Source organism: Acinonyx jubatus, chromosome C2 (assembly GCF_027475565.1).
Source record: "Acinonyx jubatus isolate Ajub_Pintada_27869175 chromosome C2, VMU_Ajub_asm_v1.0, whole genome shotgun sequence".
In the NCBI taxonomy this organism is placed as follows: domain Eukaryota; kingdom Metazoa; phylum Chordata; class Mammalia; order Carnivora; family Felidae; genus Acinonyx; species Acinonyx jubatus.
In genome coordinates this window covers 65,837,196-65,865,111 of record NC_069384.1, presented here as the reverse complement: position 1 = coordinate 65,865,111, position 27,916 = coordinate 65,837,196, and the positions used below count along the sequence as shown (strand labels likewise).

The 27,916-nt window shown below is 33.2% G+C and overlaps 1 protein-coding gene across 7 annotated transcripts in view; it reads right to left on the bottom strand.

Moving 5' to 3' along the window:
* STXBP5L (syntaxin binding protein 5L) overlaps window positions 1-27,916 on the bottom strand; it is a 381,398-nt gene that overhangs the window by 175,999 nt on the left and 177,483 nt on the right. For all 7 annotated transcript variants that reach the window (XM_027060943.2, XM_027060941.2, XM_027060949.2 and 4 more), the window contains exons 10-12: window positions 14,054-14,132; window positions 7,320-7,474; window positions 2,097-2,169 (exon numbers count right to left, since the gene is read on the bottom strand). In XM_027060943.2, coding sequence (XP_026916744.1) covers window positions 2,097-2,169; window positions 7,320-7,474; window positions 14,054-14,132 — 307 coding nt within the window. The remainder of the gene's footprint in view (window positions 1-2,096; window positions 2,170-7,319; window positions 7,475-14,053; window positions 14,133-27,916) is intronic.

The following is a 27,916-nucleotide window of genomic DNA, read 5'->3' as shown; positions in this document are numbered from 1 at the left end:
AGTCCAGTGGAACAGAATAGAATGCCCAGAAATAAACTCATCCTTATATGGTCAATTAGCCTACAACAAAGGAGGCAAAAATATGCAATGGGGAAAAGACAGTCTTTTCCAAAGTGGTGTTATGAAAACGGGACAGCTACATGTAAAAGAGTAAAATTGGACCACTTTCTTACACCATACACAGAAATCAACTCAGGTTAAAAACCCAAATGTGAAAGCTGGAGTCTTAAAACTCCTAGAAGAAAAGATAGACATCAAGGATAGACAGACATCTGCTATAGAAACATTTTTCTATATGTATCTCCTCTAGCAAGGGAAATAAAAACAAAAATAAACCATTGGGAGTACACCCAAATGAAAAGCTTTTGCATGGTAATGTAAATCATCAACAAAGTGAAAAAGGCAACTTAATGGGAGAAGATATTCGCAAATGATATATCTGATAAAAGGTTAATATGCAAAATATTTAAATAACTTACACAAGTTAACCCCATAAAACCAAATAATCTGATTAAAAAATGGACAGAGGACTTCAACAGATCTTTTTCCAAAGAAGACATACAGATGGCCAATAGACACAGAATAAGATGCCCAACATCACAAATCATCAGGGAAATGCAAATCAAAACCACAATGAGAGGTCACCTTACACCTGTCAGAATGGCTAGAATCAAAAAAGACAAGAAATACAAAGTATTGGCAAGGATGTGGTGGAAAAGAGACCCCAGTGCACTGTTGGTAAGAATATAAATTGGTGCGGCCACCATGAAAACAGTGTGGAGGTTTCTCAAAAAATTAAAAATAGAAATACCATGTGATCTAGTAGTCCCACTACTGGGTTTTTACTCAAATAAAACAAAAACACTAATTTTAAAAGACATATGCACCCCCTATAACATCATTATTTACAATAACCAAGATATAGAAGTAACTTAAATGACCATTGATAGATGGATAAAGAAGACGTGCCACACACACACACACACACACACACACCCTGAAATATTACTTAGCCATAAAAACTAATGAGATATTGCCACTTGTGGCAACGTAGATGGGACTGGAGGGTATGATGCTGAGTGAAATAATTCAGACAGACAAATACCATATGATTTCACTTATATGTGGGATCTAACAAACAAAATAAGTGAAGAAAGAAAAAATTCTAGATTCATAAATACAGAGAACAATCTGGTGGTTGCCAGAGGGGCAACAGTGGCTGGGGGATGGAATAAAGGGGATTAAAAGCTATAAATTTCCAGTTATAAAATAAATAAGTCACAAGATTAAAAGTACAATATAGGGAACATAGTGAGTAATACTGTAATAATGTTGTAATGCAACAGATGATTACATTTGTTGTGAGCACTGAACAATGTATAGAATTGTTGAATCAATATCTCATACCCCTAAAACTAATATAACATTGTCTGTTAAATATAATTCAATTAAAAAAGAAAAAAGATAGGGAAAATCAGTTTCATGTCTATCATCATTTAGAATGAAAATGTGTAACAAGAAGACAGTATTCATCAATTGCATCTACTTTTACTATGTAAAGGAGTTGAAAGCAACTCCAAGAGCAATATTTCATATTTGTTTCCATTGCCTACAACATGAGAAAGAAAAGAAAGTAAAAGAAGGCCTCCATCTCCTCTGCTTTTGAGATCCTGCTCTCCTGTATTGTTGTTGGAGTAGTCCAATAACACTTTAATCATGTGCCATTTTCCATTAGTCCATAGCTAGCAGATGGCCATATGGTACATTGTACAAATTTTCATAACGATTGTTTTTGCTTAGGTTAACAGAAAAAATGTGATCCATTTTATGTGTCCTGAGTCTCCAAATGCATCTTTCCAAACATCAGGTGTTGCCTTAAAAATGTGTTACAATTTTCTACGTCTCCTAAAGTCTCCTGGTTTTGTTTTCATTATTGAACTAATTACATTTCTACAATTCTAGCATAACAATATTCCACATAAAGAATATTTACCATCTAACATACACTAATGTCAATTATCTATGATAACTTCCTGTATTTTCATTGTAATGAATAGAGTATAAAAATAGTGTTAATCTGTAAATGAATAACTTACTTGCTTTGTGTCAGATCAACTACAATGAGATCTTTCTCCAGAAGTACTACAACAGCATAAGGTTCTTGAAATTCTACAAGTAAAAATAAAAAGTGGAAGTTTTCATGTTTCATATTTTATAAAATCATCAAACTTTCATTTCCTTTGTCTCCTTACAAATGTTATTTAAATGATTTCAGAAGACCAAAATATGAGCCACAGTAAAAAGTAACAAAACACTTTTAATTAAAAAATATTGTTGTTTTTCTCAGACTTAATGTTTAAGATCATTACAGGGAATGTGAAAGTGAGAAGTTGCAGAGAGTTAAATATTTCTCAATAATCATGAGATGGTGATAGATTATTGGAAAAGAGTCTGTCATCTCTGTCTCACAAACATTTATCTTATTCTTCCATAACTTTCCATTTTAGATCTGATTTCATGCATACAAGGAGATGTTGTAAGAAAATAGTTCTGCCCTCCTGGGCTATGACACATTTCACCTCCCTGTGAAAGCAACACTCCTTATACTAAAAAATTTAATTTCTATTCAATATGCTTTAACAGGCACTTAAAGATTGCCTACTATGTGCCTAAGAGTATATACCTCAAAAAGGCAGAGAGTCTGAGGATAATCTGTGATTTTAAGTTCCTAAACTTTAACCCCTCCCTCCTTTCAATAGGTTCCAGCAACTATTCTCAGAACAAAGGATATATGGAGAATAAAATTGACAAGGTCCTTATTCTCATGGAGTTTACATTCTAGGGATGTATACAAACAATGAAGAAGTAAATGAATAGATTCAGAAAGTAATGTGAGCCATTAGAAAAAATCAAGGCTTATGGCATAAGAAATGACTTTTAGGTCAGGCAGAGTAACACAAATACCATATGATTTCACTTATATGTGGAATTAAGAAAAAAAACAGATGAACATATGGGAAGGGGTAAAAAAAACAAAATGAGGGAGAGAAAGAAACAAACCATAAGAGACTCATTATGACAGAGAACAAACTGAGGGTTGATTGAGGAAGGTGAGTGGGGGATGGGCTGAGTGATGGGTATTAAGAAGGGCACTTGTTATGATGAGCCCTGAGTATTATATATAAGTGATGAATCACTAAATTCTACACCTGAAACCAATATTACACTATATGTTGACTAACAGGAATTTAAGTAAAAATTTGAAAAAGACAAAAAAAGAAATGATTTATGGTTGGTGGGAGAGCACTAATTTAGTTATTGCGGTAAGGAAAGGCATTGTTTTCCATTTATAATACAGACTAATAAAGGAAAGGTACAATTAAAGTGTTCTCAATTTAAGAAGTAAATATTTACAAAAACATCTTCCATACATATTTGATTCTCAGTAGCTAGAACAGGTGTTATATTACTATTTTTCATTTCATCAACAAAATTAAAGTCTAAAGAGGTTATGAGATTGGCGCAAATTTACAAAGCTAGTTAATTGAAAAAGCTGAAACTTTAACCCAGGCCTTCTGATTCTAAATTCTAATTCTAAATTCTGATTCTAAGTTTTCATTACACCAGCAGTTTCTACTAGCTACTTTAACAGGTATTTAATCCTAAACTCAACAATCACTTGGCAAGAATTTTATTCAGAGAATTCAAGTCTTAGTTGGAAAACCAGAAGAGATGGCCTTCACAGTCTTGAGAAGCTATAGAACCTATTTATATTTATAAGTCACACGCTATGAGAGAAAAACTAGAAACAAAACCCCCAAAACCGAGGAGTTTGGGTGGATGCAGTCTTCATACTGTTTGCTATTCAAACTGTTCTCAAACTGAGGCTTCCTCTGCTTCTCCCTTATCTCTTAGAGCTGTTTTAAATTTTCAACATTATTTTAATTCTTCTGAACCTAGGGTTTTTATGGTTTTTTGTTTTTGTTTTTCAGTTGAAGGAACACTGGAGTTCTATACTACTACTTTCTTCTTTGTCTTCTCTTTAGGACAACCATTGGTTGGGAAGCAATTGCTACAAAAATAAAATAGCTGAGACACTGGCATGAATGAGCAAAATGCATAAATTTTTTTCAGTGGTTATATCTGCTTTATCATTTGAGATAGGTATGTTTCAGATTATTATTGTTTCTTTTAAAATAATAAAAACTGGTAGCAAAAGTTTCACCTTTGTAGAAGTACTTGGTGAACTGTGGTAACCGCTGAATAAAAAGATTTCCTTAGGAGTCAGTTTAGGTTCAATTATGTGTCTATTATTTTTTAACAGTTTGATCTTAGGCAAATTCATTAACTTATTAGCTCAATTAAATTAATTCAATTTCTTTACCCATTGATATGGCAAAATAATAATAACTTCCTTAGACTGTTACGGAGATTAGGTGTATATGAAGATGCAAAGCCTGGCACATAGTATTTGCTCAATAGATAACGATCATATCATTTTCTCCATTAGATTGGTTTATTTTTGAGCAGTCTTTTAACCCTAGTCCCCAACAAGGTGAAAGGCTCTATCATAATTACTACTTCTCTGAAGAGAAATGCATTATTTATGACACTTATAGAGGACCAGATACAGTTAAATGTAAATGTGAAACTGACGAATTCCGAGTGTAGTTGGTTAGTTACTCTGGGCAATACCCCCTGAGATAAGAGGCATTTGTGTTCTTTGAAAAATAAGTTGAATTGACAAATGTCAAAATGATTTATCAACATTAAAAACTGTTAATAAATTTATTTTAACAAATGCATAAGATTTATCATTATGGCTGTAAAGAAGATTGAAGTTCCATATTTGCTCATATGGAGTTAAGTGAAAAAAAAGTATGATACAGAATAGTACATAGAGTATGTTGTCATTTGTACAAAAAAGAGATAATGTAGACATAGATAAGTATACATACGCATATGCATAAACTTTTTGGGAGAATACATAAGAAATGTGGAAATAGTTGCCTCTTGAAGGGCAATGAGTAAAATTTTTATTATATACTAATGTGTACTGTAGGGTCTTTTCTGTCATTTTCATGTACTATTGTTTTAACCAGAAATAGTTATTCTCTTAGCCCCTGACAAAAATTCCATCCTCATTATCACTACTCTGAAAAATAAACACATATATGTGGCTTGGAAGTGATAATACATAGTTACAATATATTTATAACTTACTTAACATCATTATAGATTATCCTAACATCTCTACTAATGTGCATAAATTTGTACAAACACACACGTAAAATGTGTGGTTTGCATAGATCAAACACTATCAGTCTCTATTACTGGCATACATTTTTCTCTAAGCTCTTTAACAGGATGCATTTTCCTAAATTCAGCTTTTGGTCTTCTATTTGTTCTTTCTCCCTTTGTTCCTTTGTTCCTTTATCTTTCATTCTCAGAACTCCAAATAACATCTATATTCTGATAATTCATAAATAAATATTAAAGACCTTTTGCCTCTCTTTTTCTGCTCTCTAAGCAATTTCTCTTTCTAAAAACAGTTATTGCATATGAAACCATTTTTCTTAAAATATGTTATCTTTGACTCCTCTATCATGTCATTCTCTAACTAATGGGTGCCCAAATTCAGTGAGTTTCCTGTTTCCATTCTTATAGGTAGCAGTGTATTAGATCTTGATCATTTTAATGAACATTTGGACAAATGCCACCCAGCTGTAATCTGGAATTTAAGACTTCAGTTTTTCTTCAGACCCACACACTCTTTTCTGGCAAATTTTACTAAAAACATTGCTTTCTTTCATGTTAATATTTTCTCAAAATTCCTCTGTTGCTCTCTATCTCCAAATACCTCTAAAAGGCTTTCAATTTTTTCTCTTAAGTTGATGTCACCCTCGCAAACCTTACAAGTTCTAAAACCTTTACTCAATATCCTCTTCAAGTGCTAGGTCCTTCTTCAAAGCCTATCTAAATCCTTTTTCCGTGCAGCTTTGCATGAAAATTTGTCATCAATTCTGACTAGCCTATAAATTAGTACATTACTAAAACCCATATAATTCAGCACTTAAGTGTTACATTTTTACTTAAGTCACAATTATCTCCCTCATCCAACCAGATTTTATGTGATTTGACATCAGAGATCAGTTTCATACTTCATCTATATTCTCAATAAGTCCTGACAGTACTGAGGCCACAGAAGCATCCAATAAATATTTGTTGATTAATTAACACAAGTAACTTGTTTGTCCCAGAAACCCTGGAAATAAAATGCCACACTGATATCTCATATCAATCTATCCCATCTTTAAATATGAAACTAAAAATTTTAAGCAAATTAACAGTTATAATAAAACAATTTATAGATATTCATAGTTACAAAGTATGCTCATTTTGGCCTTCCAATAATCATGTGCAGTCAATATTATTATTCTCTTTCTAAAAATGATAAGCCTAACTCATAAAATTAAAATGACTTACCCAAGTTCACCTAGCTAGTGACTGACAGGGCTAAATCATAAAGCCAAATACTGTGTCTCCAAGTCTAGAGTTCCTTCTTTTGTATGTTCCCTCTTAAAAAATTGTAGTTATATATATGCATATGCATATGTACTGTGTTGTTTTAATCATAAATTCATATTTTACTTTTTATGTTTCATCCTCAATTTTTAGATTTTATTATTAAAATATTTCATTATTAGATTTAATTATACAGTTTGCACATAAGTTGTTTTTATGTCTAAAAAAAGTCTTTATATTCAGGATGCATCTCTTCTCCCAAAGGCCCTTCTAATTATTCTCAAAATTGAAATAAATCACTAACCACACATCAGCAATCCTAGAGTAATCAGAGGTGCTGCAGTTGCATCTGAAGCAAAGCCAGATGTGAAACAGATGCAGTACCACCAGAGTTACAGATCACTGATATCAGGTAAGTGCTTTAACTTTGATTAGCACTGGAATGGATGGGTGGAGCTGGTCTAGGAGAGGCTATTAGGAGACCTCAGTTTCCCCAAGTGATTTCACCCTGGACCCCTATCGGACCCTCCCAGCTCAGCTTCCACCATCCTTATCAAAGTTTAAAGCACTTACCTGATATAAGAACCTGAAACTCCAGCACTGCTGTACTACATCTGTCTTACTTCCAGTTTGTCAAGTAGGTACAGTTGCAGAACCTGCTCCAGCACCTGTAGCTCAGTGTTGTGCCACAGTAGATGTCAGCTGCCGAAACTAAAAATATTTAAGCTTAATTTTATTAGGACCTTATTTCAAAAATGATTTTCAACATTAATAGTTTCATTTTTGTTACTTACCATTTGGATAGGGCGTTTCACATAAAGTAAGGAATTCAACAATAGGATGATCCATTTCAAGCACTGTAATTGCTTTTCCATGCATGATGGTTAAACTTGGTCTTCTGCAAGCTTTGTCATAGGACAATCCACCAGAAAATATTACGAATGGTTCACTATTTTGGAAAAAAAAGTTAATGAGATTGAGAAGTCCTTTAAAATGATACGATTATCACAGGCTGAGCTAATGAACAAGTTTGGTGGGGATTATACAGGATGTAATTTGACAGGGAGAAAACACCTTTCCTGGCCCAAAATACCTCAACGAAATGACTTACTATTCTACCATATCCCTTTTTCTGGAGGTGAATTCTTACCATTAAAATTACTAATGAATCAGTCTAAAGGTGATGAGGTGGGCTGGGGAAAAGACAGGATGGCTGAAGGGAGGTAGAAGTGCTCATTGACTGAAAAGGACATCTTCACATGTATTAGTTGATTCCCAAAATTCTGTATCACTACCATTAGAATATTAATGTATGTTAGTTTATCATATTAAACAGTTGGCATGTGGGGTCCAAAATTCCTAAGGGACAAGAGAGGCAAGTTTCAATATAAAATGAAATGCAAAAGTAGCAATCCCACAGTGGTAGAAGGTATAAAAATTCTATGTAATGGATTCTCTGTGGGAAAAGAGTTATGATAAAAAGATGGAAAAAACAAAACAAAAAAATGTGATCTTCTCAATTTTACCTTGGGTCAGCCAGTTCTATTTAGCTAGTGAAACTAACATCAAAATTTTAGGGCATGGCTGAGATGACTATAAAATATTACAGGTTTCAGAAAGTTATGAAATAGTGTCATAATTTTTCACTTTTCTCAAAGTAATATCTATATTTCTAGTTTATATATAAAAATAAAATATGTTAATGAAGTATTTTCAATAAGTAAATACTAATAGAAAATATTCTTCTCCAAAACAATTTTTAAAAAGAACTAGACACTAATTTTACCAAATTCTTTGAGAACATATGCTTCTCTAAATAATTCACTTCCATTTATTCACCAAAGTATCAACTAGTTTCTAGAAATCACTCCATAAATTTCCCTTTCTCTTTCATTTTGTACTGTATACATAGTATCAAACATTACCAATGGAACATTTGCTAATTATGCTGGCTCTATAACAACAACAAAAAGAGCTTTTAAAAAGGTTTCCATTAATACTTACATATAAACTGTTTATACTAATTTTTATTTATAATTCTGTCTTGATGTTTTAACATAAATATTTAAGTTGTAAGCTAAACAAGAAACAGTGCTCTTATTTTTTATTTAAATTTTTTCAATGTTTACTTATTTTTGAGAGAGAGAAACAGAATACGAGTGAAGGAGGGACAGAGAGAGAAAGGAAAACACAGAATCTGAAACATGCTCCAGGCTCCAAGCTGTTAGCACAGAGCCCTATGCGGGACTTGAACTCCAGAACAGCGAGATCATGACCTGAGCCATAGTCGGACACTTAAATGACTGAGCCATCCAGGCACCCCTCTAATTTATTCTTCTTGAGTCTTATATCAGTTGATGTGAGTTAGTCTTACCTCAGTAATCTGGCATATTAAATTACCAACCTAGCAATGGCAGTGTTAAGCAGCAAGTTTTTTCCTATAAAATAAATGCTTAATTATTAAGATTTCTCTCCAGATTTAAAAGATCACTTCTAATGAAATGAGTATGTGTTTTTGCACCTTTTTGTGTTGCTTTGTTGTATAACAAATATCATGACTTGGAGAACATATTATCTTTTCATATGTATCAATCTTAACTGCTCCAAATATTAATAACGCCATAAACATCGATTTTTTCCATATAAAAGTATAAACTCTCATCTCCTAGTACTAATCCAAATAAAGGTTAAGAAGCAATTTACTCTCCCTTTTTTGGTAAGCACATTGGAAAATATGTCCTTTCTAATATTGGAAGAAAGCAAAACCTTTTCTGCTCTTATTATGACTCTGCATCAGAAAACATGGGGTCTAAAGTTAATTGCTGATATATATGCACTTCTCTATAAAAAGTTATTTCCTCAGGACAATGCTCAGGAAACCACTCATAAATAATTGCACTAGATACTTCATTATCACATTAAATTCTCATAAGTAGAATCCTCATTTCATTAATGAGGTTAATACTAAGCAACTAAGCAAGAAAAAAACCAAAAGAAAATGGAGATCTGTAAGATTTCAAAACCTATTCTCCTAAACAATGATCTATACTGTCTATAGCTGATAAGGAGTCTGGGATTAATGCAGGTGAACTTGTTCAGAGTCAAGCAGCTATGAAGAGGCAGGATAAGGATTTAAATTCAGACTCCAAAGTCCATGTTTTTCACTTCTAATGTTTCTAAAACTGTGGACATAACTTCATAAATGTTCTGGAAAAAGTTTTTAATTTAATAATTTGACAAATACTTGCAAACCACATCTCCCTTTTGAAATTTTATAATTCAGGCCATATAGTAAAGATTCTAAGAAACTGTGTAGTAAAGAATTCAATTTACTTCTATATAATGCAGCATTTCTCAGATCTCTCAAATGAATTTGATTACAGATTCCTATTTTTTCATGAATATAGTTAGTGATCAAAGGGACACAATTTGGTAAATGCTATATCACAGTAAACTTCCTCCTTTATTACTTAATACAAGTGTTTCTTGGTATACTGACCAGATGGATTATTACAAAATAAACAGCTATATAATTAACAGTGTCTTTATACACGAAGACAACATTAATACAAATTAAAATTTTTGACAACTTGGATAAATTCCAAAGGCATTATGTTGAGTGAAAGAAACTAGGATTAAAAGGTTATGTAATACATAAATGCATTTATATGACATCTCAAAAAGGCAAAACTATAGTCATGGAGAACAGATTACTGGTTGTTATGGGTTAGTAGGAAAGAAAAGTGTGGCTATTAGGAATAGCATGAGAGAATTTTAGGGGTATGGAAATCTTCTGTATTCTTATCATGATGGTGATTTTCAGGCATCTATACATGTGTTAAAATCCATAGTACTGATTCCAAAAGAAAAAAGTCTATTTTATTGCACAATTTGTAAAATAAATATAATATAAAAAAGCATTAAAATTTTGTCTCAATGAAGATAAACAATAACTTGTGCAACATAACACATATTAAAATAACATTTGTTGAATATGCATAATGTTCTAGGTGTTGTATGAAGAACTTTACTTGCTGTATTGTATTAAATCTTTATGATACCCCAATGAAAAAACTATTATTCTCATTTAACAGATGGATATACTGAGGCTTAGAGAACTTTACACATGAAGTCCATCAGTAGGTGGCCATGATAAAAAGGGATCAAAAGACTAGCAGAAAGTAATTTTTATTAACTGCAGAGAATGTGATAATGCTAGTGGTAGCAGGTAGAAAGATCATTATTCCTTTTTTAGAAGAGGATCCATTTAGTAAGCCTAGAGACCATCAGGGTTGGGGTACCAGTAAGCAAATTATTGACTGGGACCAGTGATTCCTAAGCATAATGGTTGTTCATCCTAGAAATGTAAATAAAGCCAGTTTGTGAATGGCTGATCTAAGATAAATTAAGCAGAAAATAAACCCCTTGCATCTGCTACCTATGCAATCCTTTAAGAGGCCCTATTGCTGCAACATATTTGATAGTCTTCTTAACGTTCCTGCTCCTGCCACAGCCATCCCAATTTTTGACTTCACAAAGTTTTTACTGCATACTGGGTGGAGCAGAAATATAGCTATGTATTTTCATTTCCAGACTGTGGCCCATTTTGCCATAATACCTTTAAGCATTCTTAACTTCAGTGCTCCTCTGCTTTTTAGTCTTCTTGTGTTCTGAACGGTGGAACCACTGCTTTTAGAGGTGACTTTTTTTTTAATATTGTAATAATCACAACAAACACACAATGTACTAAGTATACAGTAAGTGGGATGGCAGTAATTATTATCTACAATATAGAATTATTTCACATTAGAATCTGAATTATTTATACACAAAGTTGGATTACCAATTACTAGAATATATCATTAGGATCAGTGGAATAATTTTAACAATGTGAAATATCATGGCTTTGATGATGAGAATCATGGTAACTTCTTTCTATCAGGAAATCCATTATGTGCCAGTCATCAAACTTATGACAGTACAAACTTTATGCATAATTTCATTTATTCCTCACAAACATCACAATGAGATAGGTATAATTGATGAGGCAATTAAAGTTTAAAAGAGTTAAATTTCAAGGCCACATAGCTGTCTTACTCCATTTGGCAAGGATCTTTTTTTTTTTTTTTACTTCTTTTTTGCTTTTTGGGTTTTTTTTTCTTTTTTGAGAGACAGAGTGCAAGTGGAGAAGAGGAAGAGAGGGAGAAACAGAATCCCAAGCAGGCTTTGCGCTGTCAGCACAGAGCTCGATGCAGGGCTCAAACTCACAAACCATGAGATCAAGAGTCAGATGCTTAACTGACTAAGCCACCCAGGTGCCCCCCCCTTTTTTTTAGTTTTTAGGTTTTCTTTTCTTTATTTCTTTTTTTGAGAGAGAGAGTATATGGCAAGGATCTTAATAAGTATCTTACATTTGTCTTGAAATCCTCATGCCTAAAGTATCTTCTCTTTGTGTTCACCCTTTCCTCTCTTTGTGTGCCACCATCCTATCATCACTTAAGCCCCATCTCACGTATTTCTTTTCCCAAGAAGAATTTTACTGATGTCTCTTCACTGTGCTCTTCCCCTCTCTAGGCTGGGTTAGATGTCCTTTTGTTGTGCTGTCATAAATGTACCTCGCATGTTACATGTAAACCACGAGTTTATGGCCTTACTTCCTCTACTAAACCATAATAGATTCAAAAGCAGGCAGTATTCTCTTTCATTTTAGTACACTAAACAAGTTGCACAGTGTGTAGTATGTAGTAATAACTAATAACTAATATATATATTTAATAATAATATATGCATATATATGCAATATATATCAATATATAGTATATACATGTTTCCATATATAATATGTACATGTGTTTCCATACACATAATACCTATGTAAAATGTTTCCATCCCTAATAATTAAATTTAAAATGTTTTAAGACTTTAATTATAAGAGTACAAAACTGTGGTCATTTTTACTACTTAAGCATAGTAACATTTGGCTGGACTAAAGAAGTATTAATCTATCTTATGTGTGGGGAGGTACATAAACTGTCATAAAAATATACTCATTAAAAACATATCTATCTATATAAACATATACACCATATATGTTTATATATATAAACTCACTAATTAAAAATGGTCATAATTTTATACTATTAATTCTTTCAAAGAGCAGGTATAATCAAACATTAAATGTGATGAAAATTGAGGAGGGCACCTGTTGGGATGAGCACTGGGTGTGGTATGGGAACCAATTTGACAATAAATTTCATATTAAAAAAAAAAAAAAGAAGGGGCGCCTGGGTGGCTCAATCCGTTAAGCATCCGACTTCGGCTCAGGTCATGATCTCATGGCTTGTGAGTTCGAGCCCTGCGTCCAGCTCTGTGCTGAGAACTCAGAGCCTGGAGCCTCTTCAGATTCTGTGTCTTTCTCTCTCTCTCTCCCTCTCTTTCTCTCTCTCTCTCTCTCTCTGCCCCTGCCCCGCTTACACATTGTCTCTGTCTCTCAAAAATAAATAAACATTTAAAAAAAATTTAAGGGGTGCCTGGATGGCTCAGTCAGTTGGTTGTCTGACTTCAGCTCAGGTCATGATCTCCAGGTCTGTGAGTTCGAGCTCCGCGTTGGGCTCTGTGCTGACAGCTCAGAGCCTGGAGCCTGCTTCGGATTCTGTGTCTCCCTCTCTTTCTGCCCCTCCCCTGCTAATGCTCTCTCTCTGTCTCAAAAATAAATAAAAACATTAAAAAAATTTTTTTTAATTAAAAATAAATAAAAATAAACATTAAAAAATAAATAATAAAAATAAAAAAATAAATGTATCTATAATACTGAGAATACATTCCAGTGTGAGCATATAAGTAATATAAAGTAGTATTGTCCAACTCAGAGTTAAAATAAAATTAAAGTTTAGGCAAGAGTTGTAATTATAATAATTCTGAATGAGAATATTACCACTAATAATTACTGGAAGTAAAAAGAACACTGTTGATTTATAGGATAAGACTGCTATGTACACATGATAAAACTTTATTATATACTATTATTCAATTTTTTGTCTTAAAATTTAGTACTATTTTAATATGTTAATATCTAATATACATCAGTGATTATCTTTCCATCTAACTATAATCTTTCTAATTTCAGCATGTAAAATCCTAAAGTACAGAGACTTGGTTATGTATTTAATTCTATCATGTAAAATGCTAATAGGTATGTTCACGCTGAATAAAATTGAATGGTTGCTACTTGTAATGTGTATGGCCCAAAGGTCCTACTTTGTTAAAATTAATTTGCATAATATTCATCTGAATATTCATAGAAAGTTAAAATAATTGGCAGTTGCTATTTGTAATATTCATAATAACATCATAGATATTCCTATTAAACAATAAGAATCATTATCATCAATGAAGAGGATATAGCTCATTAATATACTTACATAATTACGTAAAACTTTAAATAATACATAAACATTAAATGTTATTTGCCTTTCCTGTCTCTGTTTTTATATAATCTCCTATATTCCCCAAAGTAAAAAATGCATACCTGTTTCTACAGGTCTTGTATTCTACTTTAAGAATTGGCTTACAAGACTCAGATTTTCTTCCTTCTCTTTGACTTTTTCCTAAAGAAAGAAAAAGGATTTTGTTAAATCATATTTAAATTCTACTCGTCCATGATAATTTCAAAAGTTTGACTAAAAGAATATAAAGAAAAGGGATAATTTTGTGTTTTGCATAGTAGGATAAACACAGTTCTATGCATCCAAACATATGTGTTGAATTTGTAAACAATTTGTTGAATTCTAATAAAGTTATTTGTAAATTTGTATCTGTATTGTTTTGTATTCTCCATGTATAAATCTAGTCTCGTATAGTTATTTTAATTAACTTTTAAAATAAACAACTTTAAAATTGAAGACATATACACATACATACTCTTCTGCATAACGAAATGTATTATTATGAAAATCCATACTTTCACATGCAGAAAGATTTGCCATTTAAAACTTATGATAGACTATCAAAATAATTGTATTTTTGTCAAAATTCATGTAAAGGAAAGTCCAATACACAAAGAACACAGATGGCACATTTCAATGATATACTATATTTGCATAAAAATAGTGTCTTGTAGGGAAAGGTTTATGTTGTTTAGACTCCATGGATTTTGCAAAATGATCAAAAAGAGTAGGAAATGGACGTAAAGCTACTTCTACATATAGCATCTTTCTAGTTATGCTTTTGCTTATAATTCTATGTCTCATTTTGATAAAATTGATGATTCTGAAGTATGTTTCTTTTTTATTTTAATAAGCACTCTTATTTATTCTTGTATTGCTACAACTGTTTATAGACACAGATACCTATTATGTAGAGAGATGTTTATGTGCATTTAAGTTTAAATTTTCAGGATAGCTTCAGAATGACACAGTCATAATCTAAATAGGATGTCAACATAGTTTTATTTAATTTGTTTAAAGGGCAGGGTATCAGCATACAACATACCTTATCTGCTCCATGGCATGCTTTCTAAATTTGCCTTCTCTTTCTTTTACCCTACGTCAACTAAAGAGGCAACCAATAATAAAATATTGGTCATGGGGCATTTGGGTGGCTCAGTTGGTTAAGCATCAACTTCAGCTCAGGTCATGATCTCACAGCTCATGAGTTTGAGCCCCACATCAGGCTCTGTGCTGATGGTTCAGAGCGTGGACCTGCTTCAAATTCTGCATCTCCCTCTCTCTCTGCCCCTCCTCTGTTGTGGTCTGTCTCTCTCTCTCTCTCCCCCAAGATAAACAAACATTAATTTTTTTTAAATATTGGTCATAATCATTCACATTATAAAAAAAGATTTTAAAGTATCTGTATTATATATAAAAAAGAATTGCTGACATGATATGTAGGTCATGATGCCTTAAAAAGAGAGAACTTTGGCTCAGGGACTCACTCTGAACAGTAGTCTTAGTGGGGAGGAACAGCTGGTTGGTGATTACTGGTTTGGGTAACGTGGGAATAGAGAAAACTGAAAGAAATAACACTATAAGGAAAGAGACCCATTCTCCTCAGTTGATATCTTTTTCCTCCATTGCTTGTCTAATAATTGCCAATCCATTAATTAAATCAAAGCCGTATATTTGCAGTTGTTTATATATACACGTATATAGGTATGTGTGTGTATGTGTGTGTGTATGTATACATACACACACACATATACATAATGGAAACAATTACTGTTTTTCAATCAATATACATCAGTATCATGTACAGATTTCAGTAAAAAAGAACAGTATCTTAATTAATTATTTACTTCAATTTCCAACTCCAATAATTAATTTTTGGCTGAAGGTTTTCAACTTTGATTATATTCATTGCCTGTCAGTAATTGAAATATGCTTATATGTCATGTAAAAATTGTCATAAAAATTACATTTATTGCTACTCTTTATGTTCAAAGTACTATACTAAATGGCAGGATAAAAAGGAATAACCATCAAGATGCTTAAAATTTACTAGCTTAAGCAAAACAAATATAAAACTGACAATATGAGGTACCATAAATAAATGAGTAATAGACATGAAGTGTTGAGAATAGTAGGAGTACATGAAGCAGTAGTTAAGAATATTATGGCTTCACTTTATGACAGAGAATTTCCAGATGACTTTCTAGAAGCTAGATTAAGCATTATAAATAGGACTTGGGAGTCCCAGTCCAAGATGGTGACATAGGAAGACCCTGATCATACCCCCCACAGACATACCAAATCTACACCTACTTATAGAGCAATTCTTCCTGAAGAACTGAGGGCCAATTGAACAGCTTATGTACAACAAAAAATACACCACAAAGAGAACAGCACAAGAGAGGGAAACACAAAGGGAACCTTCACCCCCAATGCTGTGAACTACAGTGGGGAGGGGTAGGACTAAGGGACAGGAAGCAGACTCATCTGTCCTGGGGCATAGAAAAAAAGTTATGGTTTAAAAGGGTAACTAGAATATAATGGAACCAGCCCTAGAGCACTGCCAAATGGGAGGGGGACTGAAACTGTCTTAGGGCTAGAGGGACTGGCAAGCTCCACTGTCTATGATAGCCCTCCACCTTGATAGTAAAGATGGGGGCAGGGTCCAGGTGCCATAGCTGGTCTGCCACCTCAGCAAAACCTGGGCCCCTAGCACATGCCAGCCCTTGATGACCTGGGACAAAGAAAAAAGCCATAATTTAAAAAAAGCAACTAGCATATAGGGTACCTGGGTGGCTCAGTTGGTTAAGCGTCTGACTCCAGCTCAGGTCATGATCTCATGATTCATGGGTTTGAGCCCTGCATCGGGCTCTGTGCTGACAGCTTGGAGCCTGGAGCTTGCTTCAGATTCTGTGTCTTCCTCTCTCTCTGCCCTTCCCCCATTCTCTCTCTCTCTCTCTCTCTCTCTCTCTCTCCCTCTTTCTCTCTCTCAAAAATAAACATTAATTTTTTTTTTTTTAAAAAGCAACTAGCATATAAAAGACTCCACCAAATGTCATGGAAGCTATTGAAACTCTCCAGGCAGACAAGCACCATGGTTTACATTCCCCTCTCCATCTTGAAAGCTTGCACAAGAGCAGAATCCAGGCACCCTAGCTAGCCTACTACCTCAATGACTCTGGGCCCCTAGCCCACACTAGCTCTAGCTATTCCACCAAGACAGCACCACTGTGGTGCACACTGGAATACTCCTTATCAGTGTTCACTACAGTTACAGCCCTTTTGCCAGAGTGATACATGGGCAAAGCACTCGAGAACACTCCAGGGCCAGGCAATGTTGACTCCAGACAATTCACCAGGCACCTCCTGCATGGAGCACCCTAGGACCACCATCCCTCCCTCTGTGTAGCTCACACTCTTCCTCAGTTCCAGCTCCAGCCTCTCCACCAGGGCTCCCCCTGCATGGATCATTCTGGGATACCCCAACTTGCACCAACTTCAGCTTTAGCCATCCTGCCAGGGCACCCTCAGCACAGAATGCCCCAGGAGCCCCTCCCCTCCATCTTGCACCCGCTTCAGTTTTAACTATCCTGCCTGGATTCTCTCTGTGTGGAGAGCCCCAGGACATCCCAGCTTGTACCCACTTCAGCTTCAGTCTTCCTGCCAGAGTACATAATGTGTAGGGTCCCAGGATACCCCCTCCCCCAACACAACTTATACCCACTTTAGCTTCAGCTGTTCTGACACAGCACTCTATGTGGAGAGCCCTAGGATCACCCTGGCCCCCACCCATTTCAGCTTCAGCTATCCACCAGAGAGATCCCAGCACAGAGTGCCCCAGGACCCAGGGTACACAATAGCCATAGCTCCGGCCAGCTAACCAAAGTCACCAGGCACTTAGTCTACACAGGGGATGGTAATACACAAGATCATTCCTTCAAGTTTAGAAGAAGTAGCTGTTTCACCTAACTCACAGATACAAAATTAAGCAAAATGAGGAGACAAAAGAATATGTTTCGAACAAAAGAGGAAAACAAAACTCAGAAAAAGAACTAAATGAAACAAAGATAAACAACCTACCTAACAAAGAGTTTAAAGTAATGGTCATAAAGATGCTCAATGAATAGGAGAGAAGAGTAGATGAACTCAGTGAGAATGTTAACACAAGTTTAAATATATAAGAAAAGCATCATCAGAGTTGAAGAATACCATAACTGAAATGAAAAAATCCACTAGAGGGAAGTAACAGTAGATTAGAAGGTACAGAAGCAATCTGAAAGAAAGGGCAATGGAAAGCACCCAACCTGAACAGCAAAAAGAAAAAAAGAATTGTAAAAAATGAGGATAGGTTAAAGGATACCTGGGACAACATCAAACAAACATTCTCATTATAGGCATCCCAGAAGGAGAAGAGAGAAAGGGGCACAAAACTTACTTGAAAAAAAATGATAGCTGAAAATTTTAATAACCTGGGGAAGGAAAAAGACATCCAAGTTCAGAAAGCAGAGTTCCAAACAAGATTAATCTAAGAGGTCCACATCATGACACATAAAAATTAAAATGTCAAAGATTAAAAATGAAGGGAATTTTAAAAGCAGCAAAAGATAAAATTCTTTTAGTATGTATTCACACTTAAGTGACTATCACATTAATATAGACTGCTATATACTTAGAAAATTATATATGAAACTCATGGTAACAACAAACCAAACACCTATAATACATACACAAAAAATAAAGAGAAAGAAAACCAGTAATTACACTAAAGAAAGATGTCAATCACAAAGAAAGAGAGCAAGAGAAGAAAAAAGGAACAGAGAACTACAAAAACAGCCAGAAAACAATGAACAAAATGGTAAGAGTACATACCTATTAGCAATTACTTTAAATATAAATGCTCTAATGCCCCCATCAAAAGACATAGGGTGGTGGAATAAATAAAAATACAAAATCAACCCATCTAAACGCTGCCTATGAAAGATTCACTTCAGACCTAAAGACACATACAGACTGAAAGTGAAAGGATGGAAAAAGATATTCCATGCAAATAAAAGCAAAAAAAAAAATGGGGCACAATATTTATATCAAACAAAATAGACTTTAAAGCAAAAATTGTAATAAGAGACAAGAAGACACAATGATAAAGGGGTTAATCCAACAAGAGGATATAGCAGTTATAAATATCTATGTAGCCGACACTGGAGCACTCAAATAAATAAGGCAAATATTAACAGACATAAAGGGAGAAATTGGCAGTAATACAATAATAGTAAAGGTCTATAACACACGACTTACATAAATGGATAGATCAGGCAGAAAATCAATAAGGAAATGGAGTCTTTGAAAAACTTAAGAGAAATATATAGAACATCCCATCTAAAACCAACAGAATATACATTCTGTTCAAGTGTACAAGAAACATCTCCAGGACAGATCACCTGTTAGGCCATAAGACAAGTCTCAATAAATTTAAAATCATATCTAACATCTTTTCTGACCACAACAGGATGAAACTACAAAATTAGCACAAGAAAAAATGTGGAAAAAACACAAACAGATGGAGGTTAACCAACATGCTACTAAGAACCAGTGGGTCAATGAAGACATCAAATAGGAATTTTAAAAATACATGGAGAGGAATAAAAATAAAAACATAGTGGTCCACATCTTTGATGGAGTAAAATCAGCTCTAAGTGGAAAATTTAGAGCACTGTAGGCCTACCTCAAGCAACAAGAAAAATCTCAAATAAATAATCTAACCATACACCTAAAAGAACTAGAAAAAACAAACAAAGCCCAAAGTGAGTAGAAGGAAAGATAACATCAGAAATAAATTAAATAAAGGCTAAAAAATCAATAGAAAAATCAATGAAACCAAGAGTTGCTTATTTAAAAAGGTAAACAAAATTGATAAACTCATTGAGCATGAGTCAACCAGACTCATCAAAAACAAACAAACAAAAAAGAGAGTGGGCCCAAATAAACAAAATCAGAAATGAAGGAGGAGAAGTCAGTAACAGCTGACATTGAAGAAAAATACAAAGGATTATAAGAAACTACTACACAAATGATATATCAACAAAGTGGACAACCTGGAAGAAATGAATAACTTCCTAGAAACACAGACACTTATAGAAATGAATCAGGAAGAAATATAAAATCTAAAAAATCTAAACAGACCAATTAGTAGTAATGAAATTCAACAGATAATCAAAAAACTTCCAACAAACAAAAGTCCACATCCAGATTGATTCACAGGTGAATTCTACCAAACATTTGAAGAAGAGTTAATATCTATTCTTCTCAAACTATTCCAAAAGATAGAAGAAAAGGGAAAGCTTCTAAATACACTCTATGAGGTCAGCAGTATCCTGAAAACAAAACCAAAGACACTGTGAAAAAGAAAACTATAGGGCAAGAACCTTGATGAACACAAATACAAAACTTTTTTTTAATTTTTTAATGTTTATTTAGTTTTGAGAGAGAGAGAGAGAGAGAGAGAGAGACAGAGCATGAACAGGGGAGGGGCAGAGAGAGAGGGAGACACAGAATCCAAAGCAGGCTCCAGGCTCTGAGCTGTCAGCACAGAGCCCAATGCGGGGCTCAAACTCACGAACTGTGAGATGGTGACCTGAACCAAAGTCAGACGCTCAAGTGATTGAGCCACCCACGTGCCCCAAGATACAAAACTTCTTAACAAAATATTAACAAACTGCATTAGCAACACATTAAAAGGATCATTCACCATCATCAAGTAAAATTTATTCCAAGAAGAATGCAAGGATGGCTTAATATATACAAAACATTCAATGTGATACATCACATTAACAAAATGAAGGATAAAAGTGATAAGATCATATCAATATATGTACAAAAAGTATTTGATAAAATTCAACATCCATTCATGATGAAAACTCTTAACAAAATGAGTTTAGCGGGAACATACCTCAACATTATAAAAGTGATATATAACAAAACCCACAGGTAACATCATGCTCAATGGTGAAAAACAGAGCTTTTCCTCTCAGATCAGGACAAGGATGTCCAATCTCGCCACTTTTTAACATAGTACTGGGAGTCTTAGCTTCAGCAGTCAAACAAGAAAAAGAAAATTGTTAGCATAAATTAATTCAGTAATGTTGTGGGATACAAAATTAATATACAAATATCTGTTGCATTTGTATATACTAATAATGAAGTAACAGAAAGAAAAATTAAAAAAAAAAACAATCCCACTTACAATTGGACTGGAAAGTATGAAATGTCTAGGGATAAACATAACTAAGGAGGTGAAAGACTTATACTCTGAAAACTATAAAACAGTGATAAAAGAAATGAAAGATGACACAAATGGAAAAATAGCCCACGCTCATGTATTGAAAGAATATCATTAAAATATCCATACTACCCAAAGCAATCAACAAATTCAATGCAATCCCTATCAAAATGCCAATAGCATTTTTCACAAAACTAGAACAAATAATCCTAAAATTTGTATGGAATCACAGAAGACCCCAAATAGCCAAAGCAATCTTGAGAAAGAAGAACAAAGCTAAAGGTATCACAATTCCCGATTTCAAGATTTACTACAAAGCTGTAATAATCAAAACAGTATGGTACTCACAAAACAAAACACACACACACAAAAAAACACACACACCAAAAAACCCAACAACAAAAAAATAAAACAACACACATAGTCCAAGGAACAGAATAGAATGCCCAGAAACAAATCATGTTTATACGGTCGATCTATGACAAAGTAGGCAAAAATATCCAATGGGAAAATGACAATTCTCTTCAAAAAATGGTGTTAGGAAAACTGAACAGCTACATGCAAAAGAATAAAACTGTGCTACTTTCTTATACCATATACAAAAATAAACTGCAGATGGATTAAAGTCCTAAATGAAAGACCTAAAACCATAAAACTCCCACAAGAAAAGATAGGCAGTAATCTCTTTGACATTGGCCTTACCAATATTCTTCTAGGTACATCTCCTCAGGTAAGAGAAACAAAAGCAAAAATAAATTATTGGGACCACACCAAAATAAAAAGCTTTTGCACAGTGAAGGAAGTCATTAACAAAATGAAAAGGCAACTTACTTAATGGGAGAAAAATATTTTAAAATGATGTATCTGATAAAGGTTAATGTCCAAAATATATGAAGAAATTATACAACTCAACACCAAAAAAATAAATAAATAAAATAAAACCAATCTGATTAAAAAATACGCAGAGGACTTGAACAGACCTTTTTCCAAAGATGACATACAGATGGCCAGCAGACATATGAAAAGATGCTCAACATCACTAATCATCAGGAAAATGCAAATCAAAACCACAATGAGAGGTCACCTTACACCTGTGAGAACAGCTAGAATCAAAAAGACTAGAAATAACAAGTGTTGGCAAGGATGTGGAGGAAAACAGAACCTACTGCACTGTTGGTGGGAATGTAAATTGGTGCTGTCACCATGGAAAACAGCATGGAGATTTCTCAAAAAATTAAAAATAGAAATACCATATGATCCAGTACTTCCACTACTGGGTTTTTAGCCCAACAAAACAAAACACTAATTTGAAAAGATATATGCACCTCTATGTTTACTGCAGTATTTACAGTAGCCAAAAATGGAAGTGTCTATCCATAGATGAATGGATAAAGAAGATTTGGTGTATGTATATATGGTCTACTATATAATGAACTATTACACCTCCATAATAATAATGAAAAAAGACACCCAATTTGTAAATGGGCAAAGGAACTGAATCAGTGTGTCACCAAGAAATATTAAAAATGACAATAAGCACATGAACAGATATTCAATATCTTTATTCATTAGGGAAATATCATTTAAAACCACAATGAGATATTATTGCATACCTACCAAGATGGCTATAATAAAGATAGATATTAACAAATGTTGATAAAGATGTGGAAAAGTTGGAAACCTAATACATTGCTGGTAAGTATGTAAAAGTCTGAGGACTCTGGAATACAATTTGGCGGTTCCTTAAATTGTTAAATAGGAGTTGTCATTTGATCCAGTAATTCGATTCTTAGGTATATTCCAAAGAGAAATGAAAAGTTGTACGTAAACATTCACAGAATTATTCAGATAGTCAAAATATGAAAACAACCCAAATGCCCATCATGTGATGAATAGATAAAAAAAAGTGGTATATCCATACAATGGAATATTATTCACCAATGAACAGAAATAAAATACTTAAATTTGCTATGACATGGATGAACCTTGAAAAAATTATGCTAAGTGAAAGAAACCAGTCATGAAAGACTACATTTAATCGGAGTTCATTTGCATGAAATGAAATGTAGTCAAGTCTACAGACAGAGGAACACCAGCAGTTGCCTAATGATGGAGGACTAGTGATAAGATGACTGTTAATGAGTATGGGATTTCTTTTGGGGATGACAAAAATGTTCTAAAATTAGATTGTGTTGATGGTTGCATAACTCTGAATAAATGAAAAACCACTGAATTGTACACTTTAGTGAATTGTGAATTACATCTCAACAAATTTGTATTTTTTAAAAATAGAAGTTTAAGTTCTTTGAAGTACAGCATTAAACTTCAGAACAAACTATTTTCATCACTTATATCTCAGGATTTCTAGTTTAACAAAGTTTTGGGGATCTTTAAATTTACCTTGTTTTTATGGTTGCTAGCTCAATGACATTTAAAACACAGTACACACACACACACACACACACTCACACATGCATATACACACACACTTCAATAAATTTCTTTCATTTCAGTAAGAATTTATTTATTTCAGCAAGCATTGTTCAGGGCATATAATCTTCCAAACCATCTATAATAGACCATTTCTTTTTGTTCAAATAATTTTCCTATTTTCATGTTTATTTTTGCTGTACATATGTACATCTGATTTTTAAAAACTGTTATTTTTCTTGGGAACAGATTGAATTTTGAATTAATATGTGGGGAGCTAACATTTTATAATATTAACTCTACCCATGCATACATAGGGTATGTTTTTCATTTATTAAAGTCCTCCTTATGTCCTTTAGTAGAAATAATATCTCACTGTTATTTTACATTTACTTCGGGGATTCTTATGGATGCTATTTTTTTCATGGTTGTAATCATCCACTTTATTTTGTTTCGTATACAGAATTCTCATGTTATACTTAATAGTATTCCTAATTAGTTTTTATTTTTAGCTGTGCAATTACATTATTGAAAAGTAATTGTAATTTTGAACCCTCAAAATTGTAATTTTGAACCACATTACAATAATGTAATGTGCAATTACATTATTGAAAAGTAATTGTAATTTTGAACTTTTAAAAAATATTTATTTATTTTTGAGAGAGAGACTGAGAGCAAAAGCAGAATGGCAGAAAGAGAGAGGGAAACACAGACTCTGAAGCAGGCTCCAGGCTCTGAGGTGTCAACACAGAGCCCGAAGCGGGGCTCAAACTCAAACTATGAGATCATGACCTGAGCTGAAGTTGGACATTTAATCGACTGAGCTGCCCAGGTGCCCCAAAACCTCTAACCTCTTAAATATCATAATTCTTTTTCAAGTCTAATTACATTACATATTGTTTTGAGGAAAATGTTAAATAATGGTGATAATTGTTGACATCTCTATCCTGTTTCTGAGCAACAATGTCACTATTAAGGATTAGATGGGATTTAAGATCATATATGTAGATTGTGTACGTGTGTGTGTGTGTGTGTGTGTGTGTGTGTGTGTGTGTGTTTAGCTGAGGGCATTGTGATTGAATACATATGTGAAATCATTAAAATTTACTGTGAAAGAAAAATAATATCTGTAGTACTAGTGAAAACCAGCTACAACAAGGACAATGTCACCACAGTGCTAACCTCAAGTAAAATAGGTACTAAATTAACCTTGTTGGCTGTGGCCACCTTCCCTCTTTTCCTACTACTGTCCAATATGAGTGTCAGACAAAGCCTACTTTTGTAGTATAGAAAATATTGATTTGTAGAAAAATAATAAATCTATATATGGTTTCCCAGTTTAGGAAACACAATGGCTAAAGAAAAGGGGGGGTAACAAAATTATATTCTATACTATATTCAACATAATATCCATAATATGCATTATACAGTCCAAATTATTAGATATATGAAGAAGCAGAAAAATTTGAGTCATTCTTATGAACAGAGGCCATCTTCAAGGGGAAGCATATTTTGGTTTCATCAGACAAAGATTTAAAACAACAATTATAACTAGACTCAATGTTTAAAGGAAAGAGAAGGGAAAGGAAGGGAAGGGAAATGCTCATAATGACTAAACAGGGGAAATCTCAGCAGAAAAATACAAAATATAAAAAGGTAGCAAGTGGAAAAATATCTAAAATAAAAATAACTTAAGGGACTTAATAGCTGAATGAAGATTACAGAGGAAAAAGACCAATGGGAATTATCCAATTTGAAATTCAGAGAAAAAATGATTAACAAAAAAACGGAGGCTCAGAAACATGTGGGACACTACCAAAAATTCTACCAGACAGATAACTAGTGTTTCAAAAATAGATGTAGAGAGAGGTTGGAGCAGAAAAACACATTTGAAAAAATAAAAGCCTGAAAATTTCCCCAATTTTGTGAGAGATATAAATTTCTAAATGTAAGAAGCTCTGTAACTCTTAAACAGAATGAATTTGAAGAAGAAAACTCTAGGCATATCATAGTCAAATTATTGAAAATAAAAGTTATAAAAATTTTGAAATTAGCCAGGGGAAAACAACAAATTATATACAAGGGAACCAAATGTCAAAAACACCACACATTTCTCATTCAGAAACACTGTAAACCAGAAAATAATGGAACATTTTTAAAGCGTTCATTCAGCACCTTAAAAACAACACACACACATATACAAACTGTCAACCCAGAAATTTAAATGCATCATAAATGTGCTTCAAGAATAAAAGAAAAAAAGAGAAGAACTTTTAGATAAAGGAAGGTAAGTGAAATGCCGAATGATGTTGCTGTATCCTCAAGAACAAATGAAATTATAAAACTTCACAAATACAAAATTATATTAAGAAAATTATAAATAAAATACAGAATATTTTCCTTCTAATTAAAAAAATACTTAAGACTACTTAAAGCAAAAATTACAACAGTGTATTTAGAACATATATAACTATTATAATAGTATAAATGTAAATACATATATATGATTATGAAGCTTCTACATTTTTTCATAAAGTGCTACAATGTTAACTCTAATAGACTGTGAAAAGTTAAAGAAGTATACTGTAATCCCTAGAGTAACTGATCAAAAAAATGTCTTAAGATAAAATGCCTACATGTAAATTAGAAGGAAATTCTAATAAAAACTTTCACATAACCCAGAAGACAAAAAAAAAAAAAAAAAAACGATGAAAGAAACAAAAAAAAAGATCGGATCAACAGAAAACAAATAACTTGGTGTGCCTAAATCCAATTCCATCAGTAATTACATTTAATATTAATGGACAAAATACTTCGACTAAATGATAGAGACGAAATAAAAAAGACCCAACTGGGGCACCTCGGTGGCTCAACTGGTTGAGCGTCCAACTTTGGATCAGGTCATGATCTCATGGTTTGTGACTGCTGTCAGCACAGAGCCTGCTTCAGATCCTCTGCCCACCAGTCTCTCTGCCCCTCCCCTGCTCATATGCTCTCTCTCAAAAATAAATAAACATTAAAAGTAAAAAAGACCCAACTATATGCCCTCTATAGGAGACATAATGGACGCCTAACAATTAAGCCTCAAAAATACATGAAACAAAAAACGACAGAACTAAAGTAAAAAATGGTCATTCCATAATCCGTAAGAAATTTTAATACCATTCTCTCAGAAATTGATAACACTAATCAAGTATCACTAAAATCAGAGGATCTGATTAATATTATCAATCACCTCGACCTACTTGATTTTTACAGTATATAAAGCAGAAATGAACAGAATTACAGGGAAAAATCTATAATAATAGAATTTTAACTTACCTCTCTCAAAATTGGAAAATCAAACAATAAAAACTTAGCAAAGATTTAAAATACAAAGAAAACACAATTTCAAGTTTGACCTTTGTATTAGAAATGTATTCTTTTCAAGCGTACTTGTTACTTTGTAGTAATTATTTGTTTATATCTAATTATAAAGCAAATCACAGTAAATTTTGTAGAACTAGTATCACACCACATTCTCAGACTACAGTTAGTTTCCAAATCTATAACAAAACACATTTTTAGAAATTATAAAACAAATGTCTAACTCAGACATCAAAGAAATTATAATAGAAATTAGAAAATACCTCAAACTGAATATTAATGAAAATTAAAAATTTTTAATAAAATTAATATCAAAACTTATAGAATACAGCTAAAGTACTACTTAGAAAAATTTTTATTTTCTAAAATAAAAATAGGTGAAATGAAATGTAACAAAATGAACCTGAAGAATATAGATAAATATGACAATGAATGCCTTTATTGTAAAAATCACTGATGTCTGCTTAACTATGGTGAGGCGATGGTATTTAACTTAATCTGTATGTTATGAGACAGGTGCTGATGTTTTCAACAACCTGTGAACAGAATTTTAGCCCTTTCAACAGGAAAACAGAATTATAGTTGACTCTTGAACAGCATGGGTTTGAACTGTGTGGGTCTACTCATGTAAAGATTTTTTAAGTTTTTATTCAAATTCCAGTTAGTTAATATACAGTATAATATTAGTTTCAGGTGTACAAGCCACTCTGGAAAACAATATGAAGTTTCCTCAAAAAGTTAAAAATAGAACTACCCTTCAATCCAGCAATTGCACTATTAGGTATTTGCCCAAAAAACATAAAACTAATTCAGGGCTGCCTAGGTGGCTCAGTCCATTAAGCATACAACTCTTGATCTCAGGTAAGGTTATGAT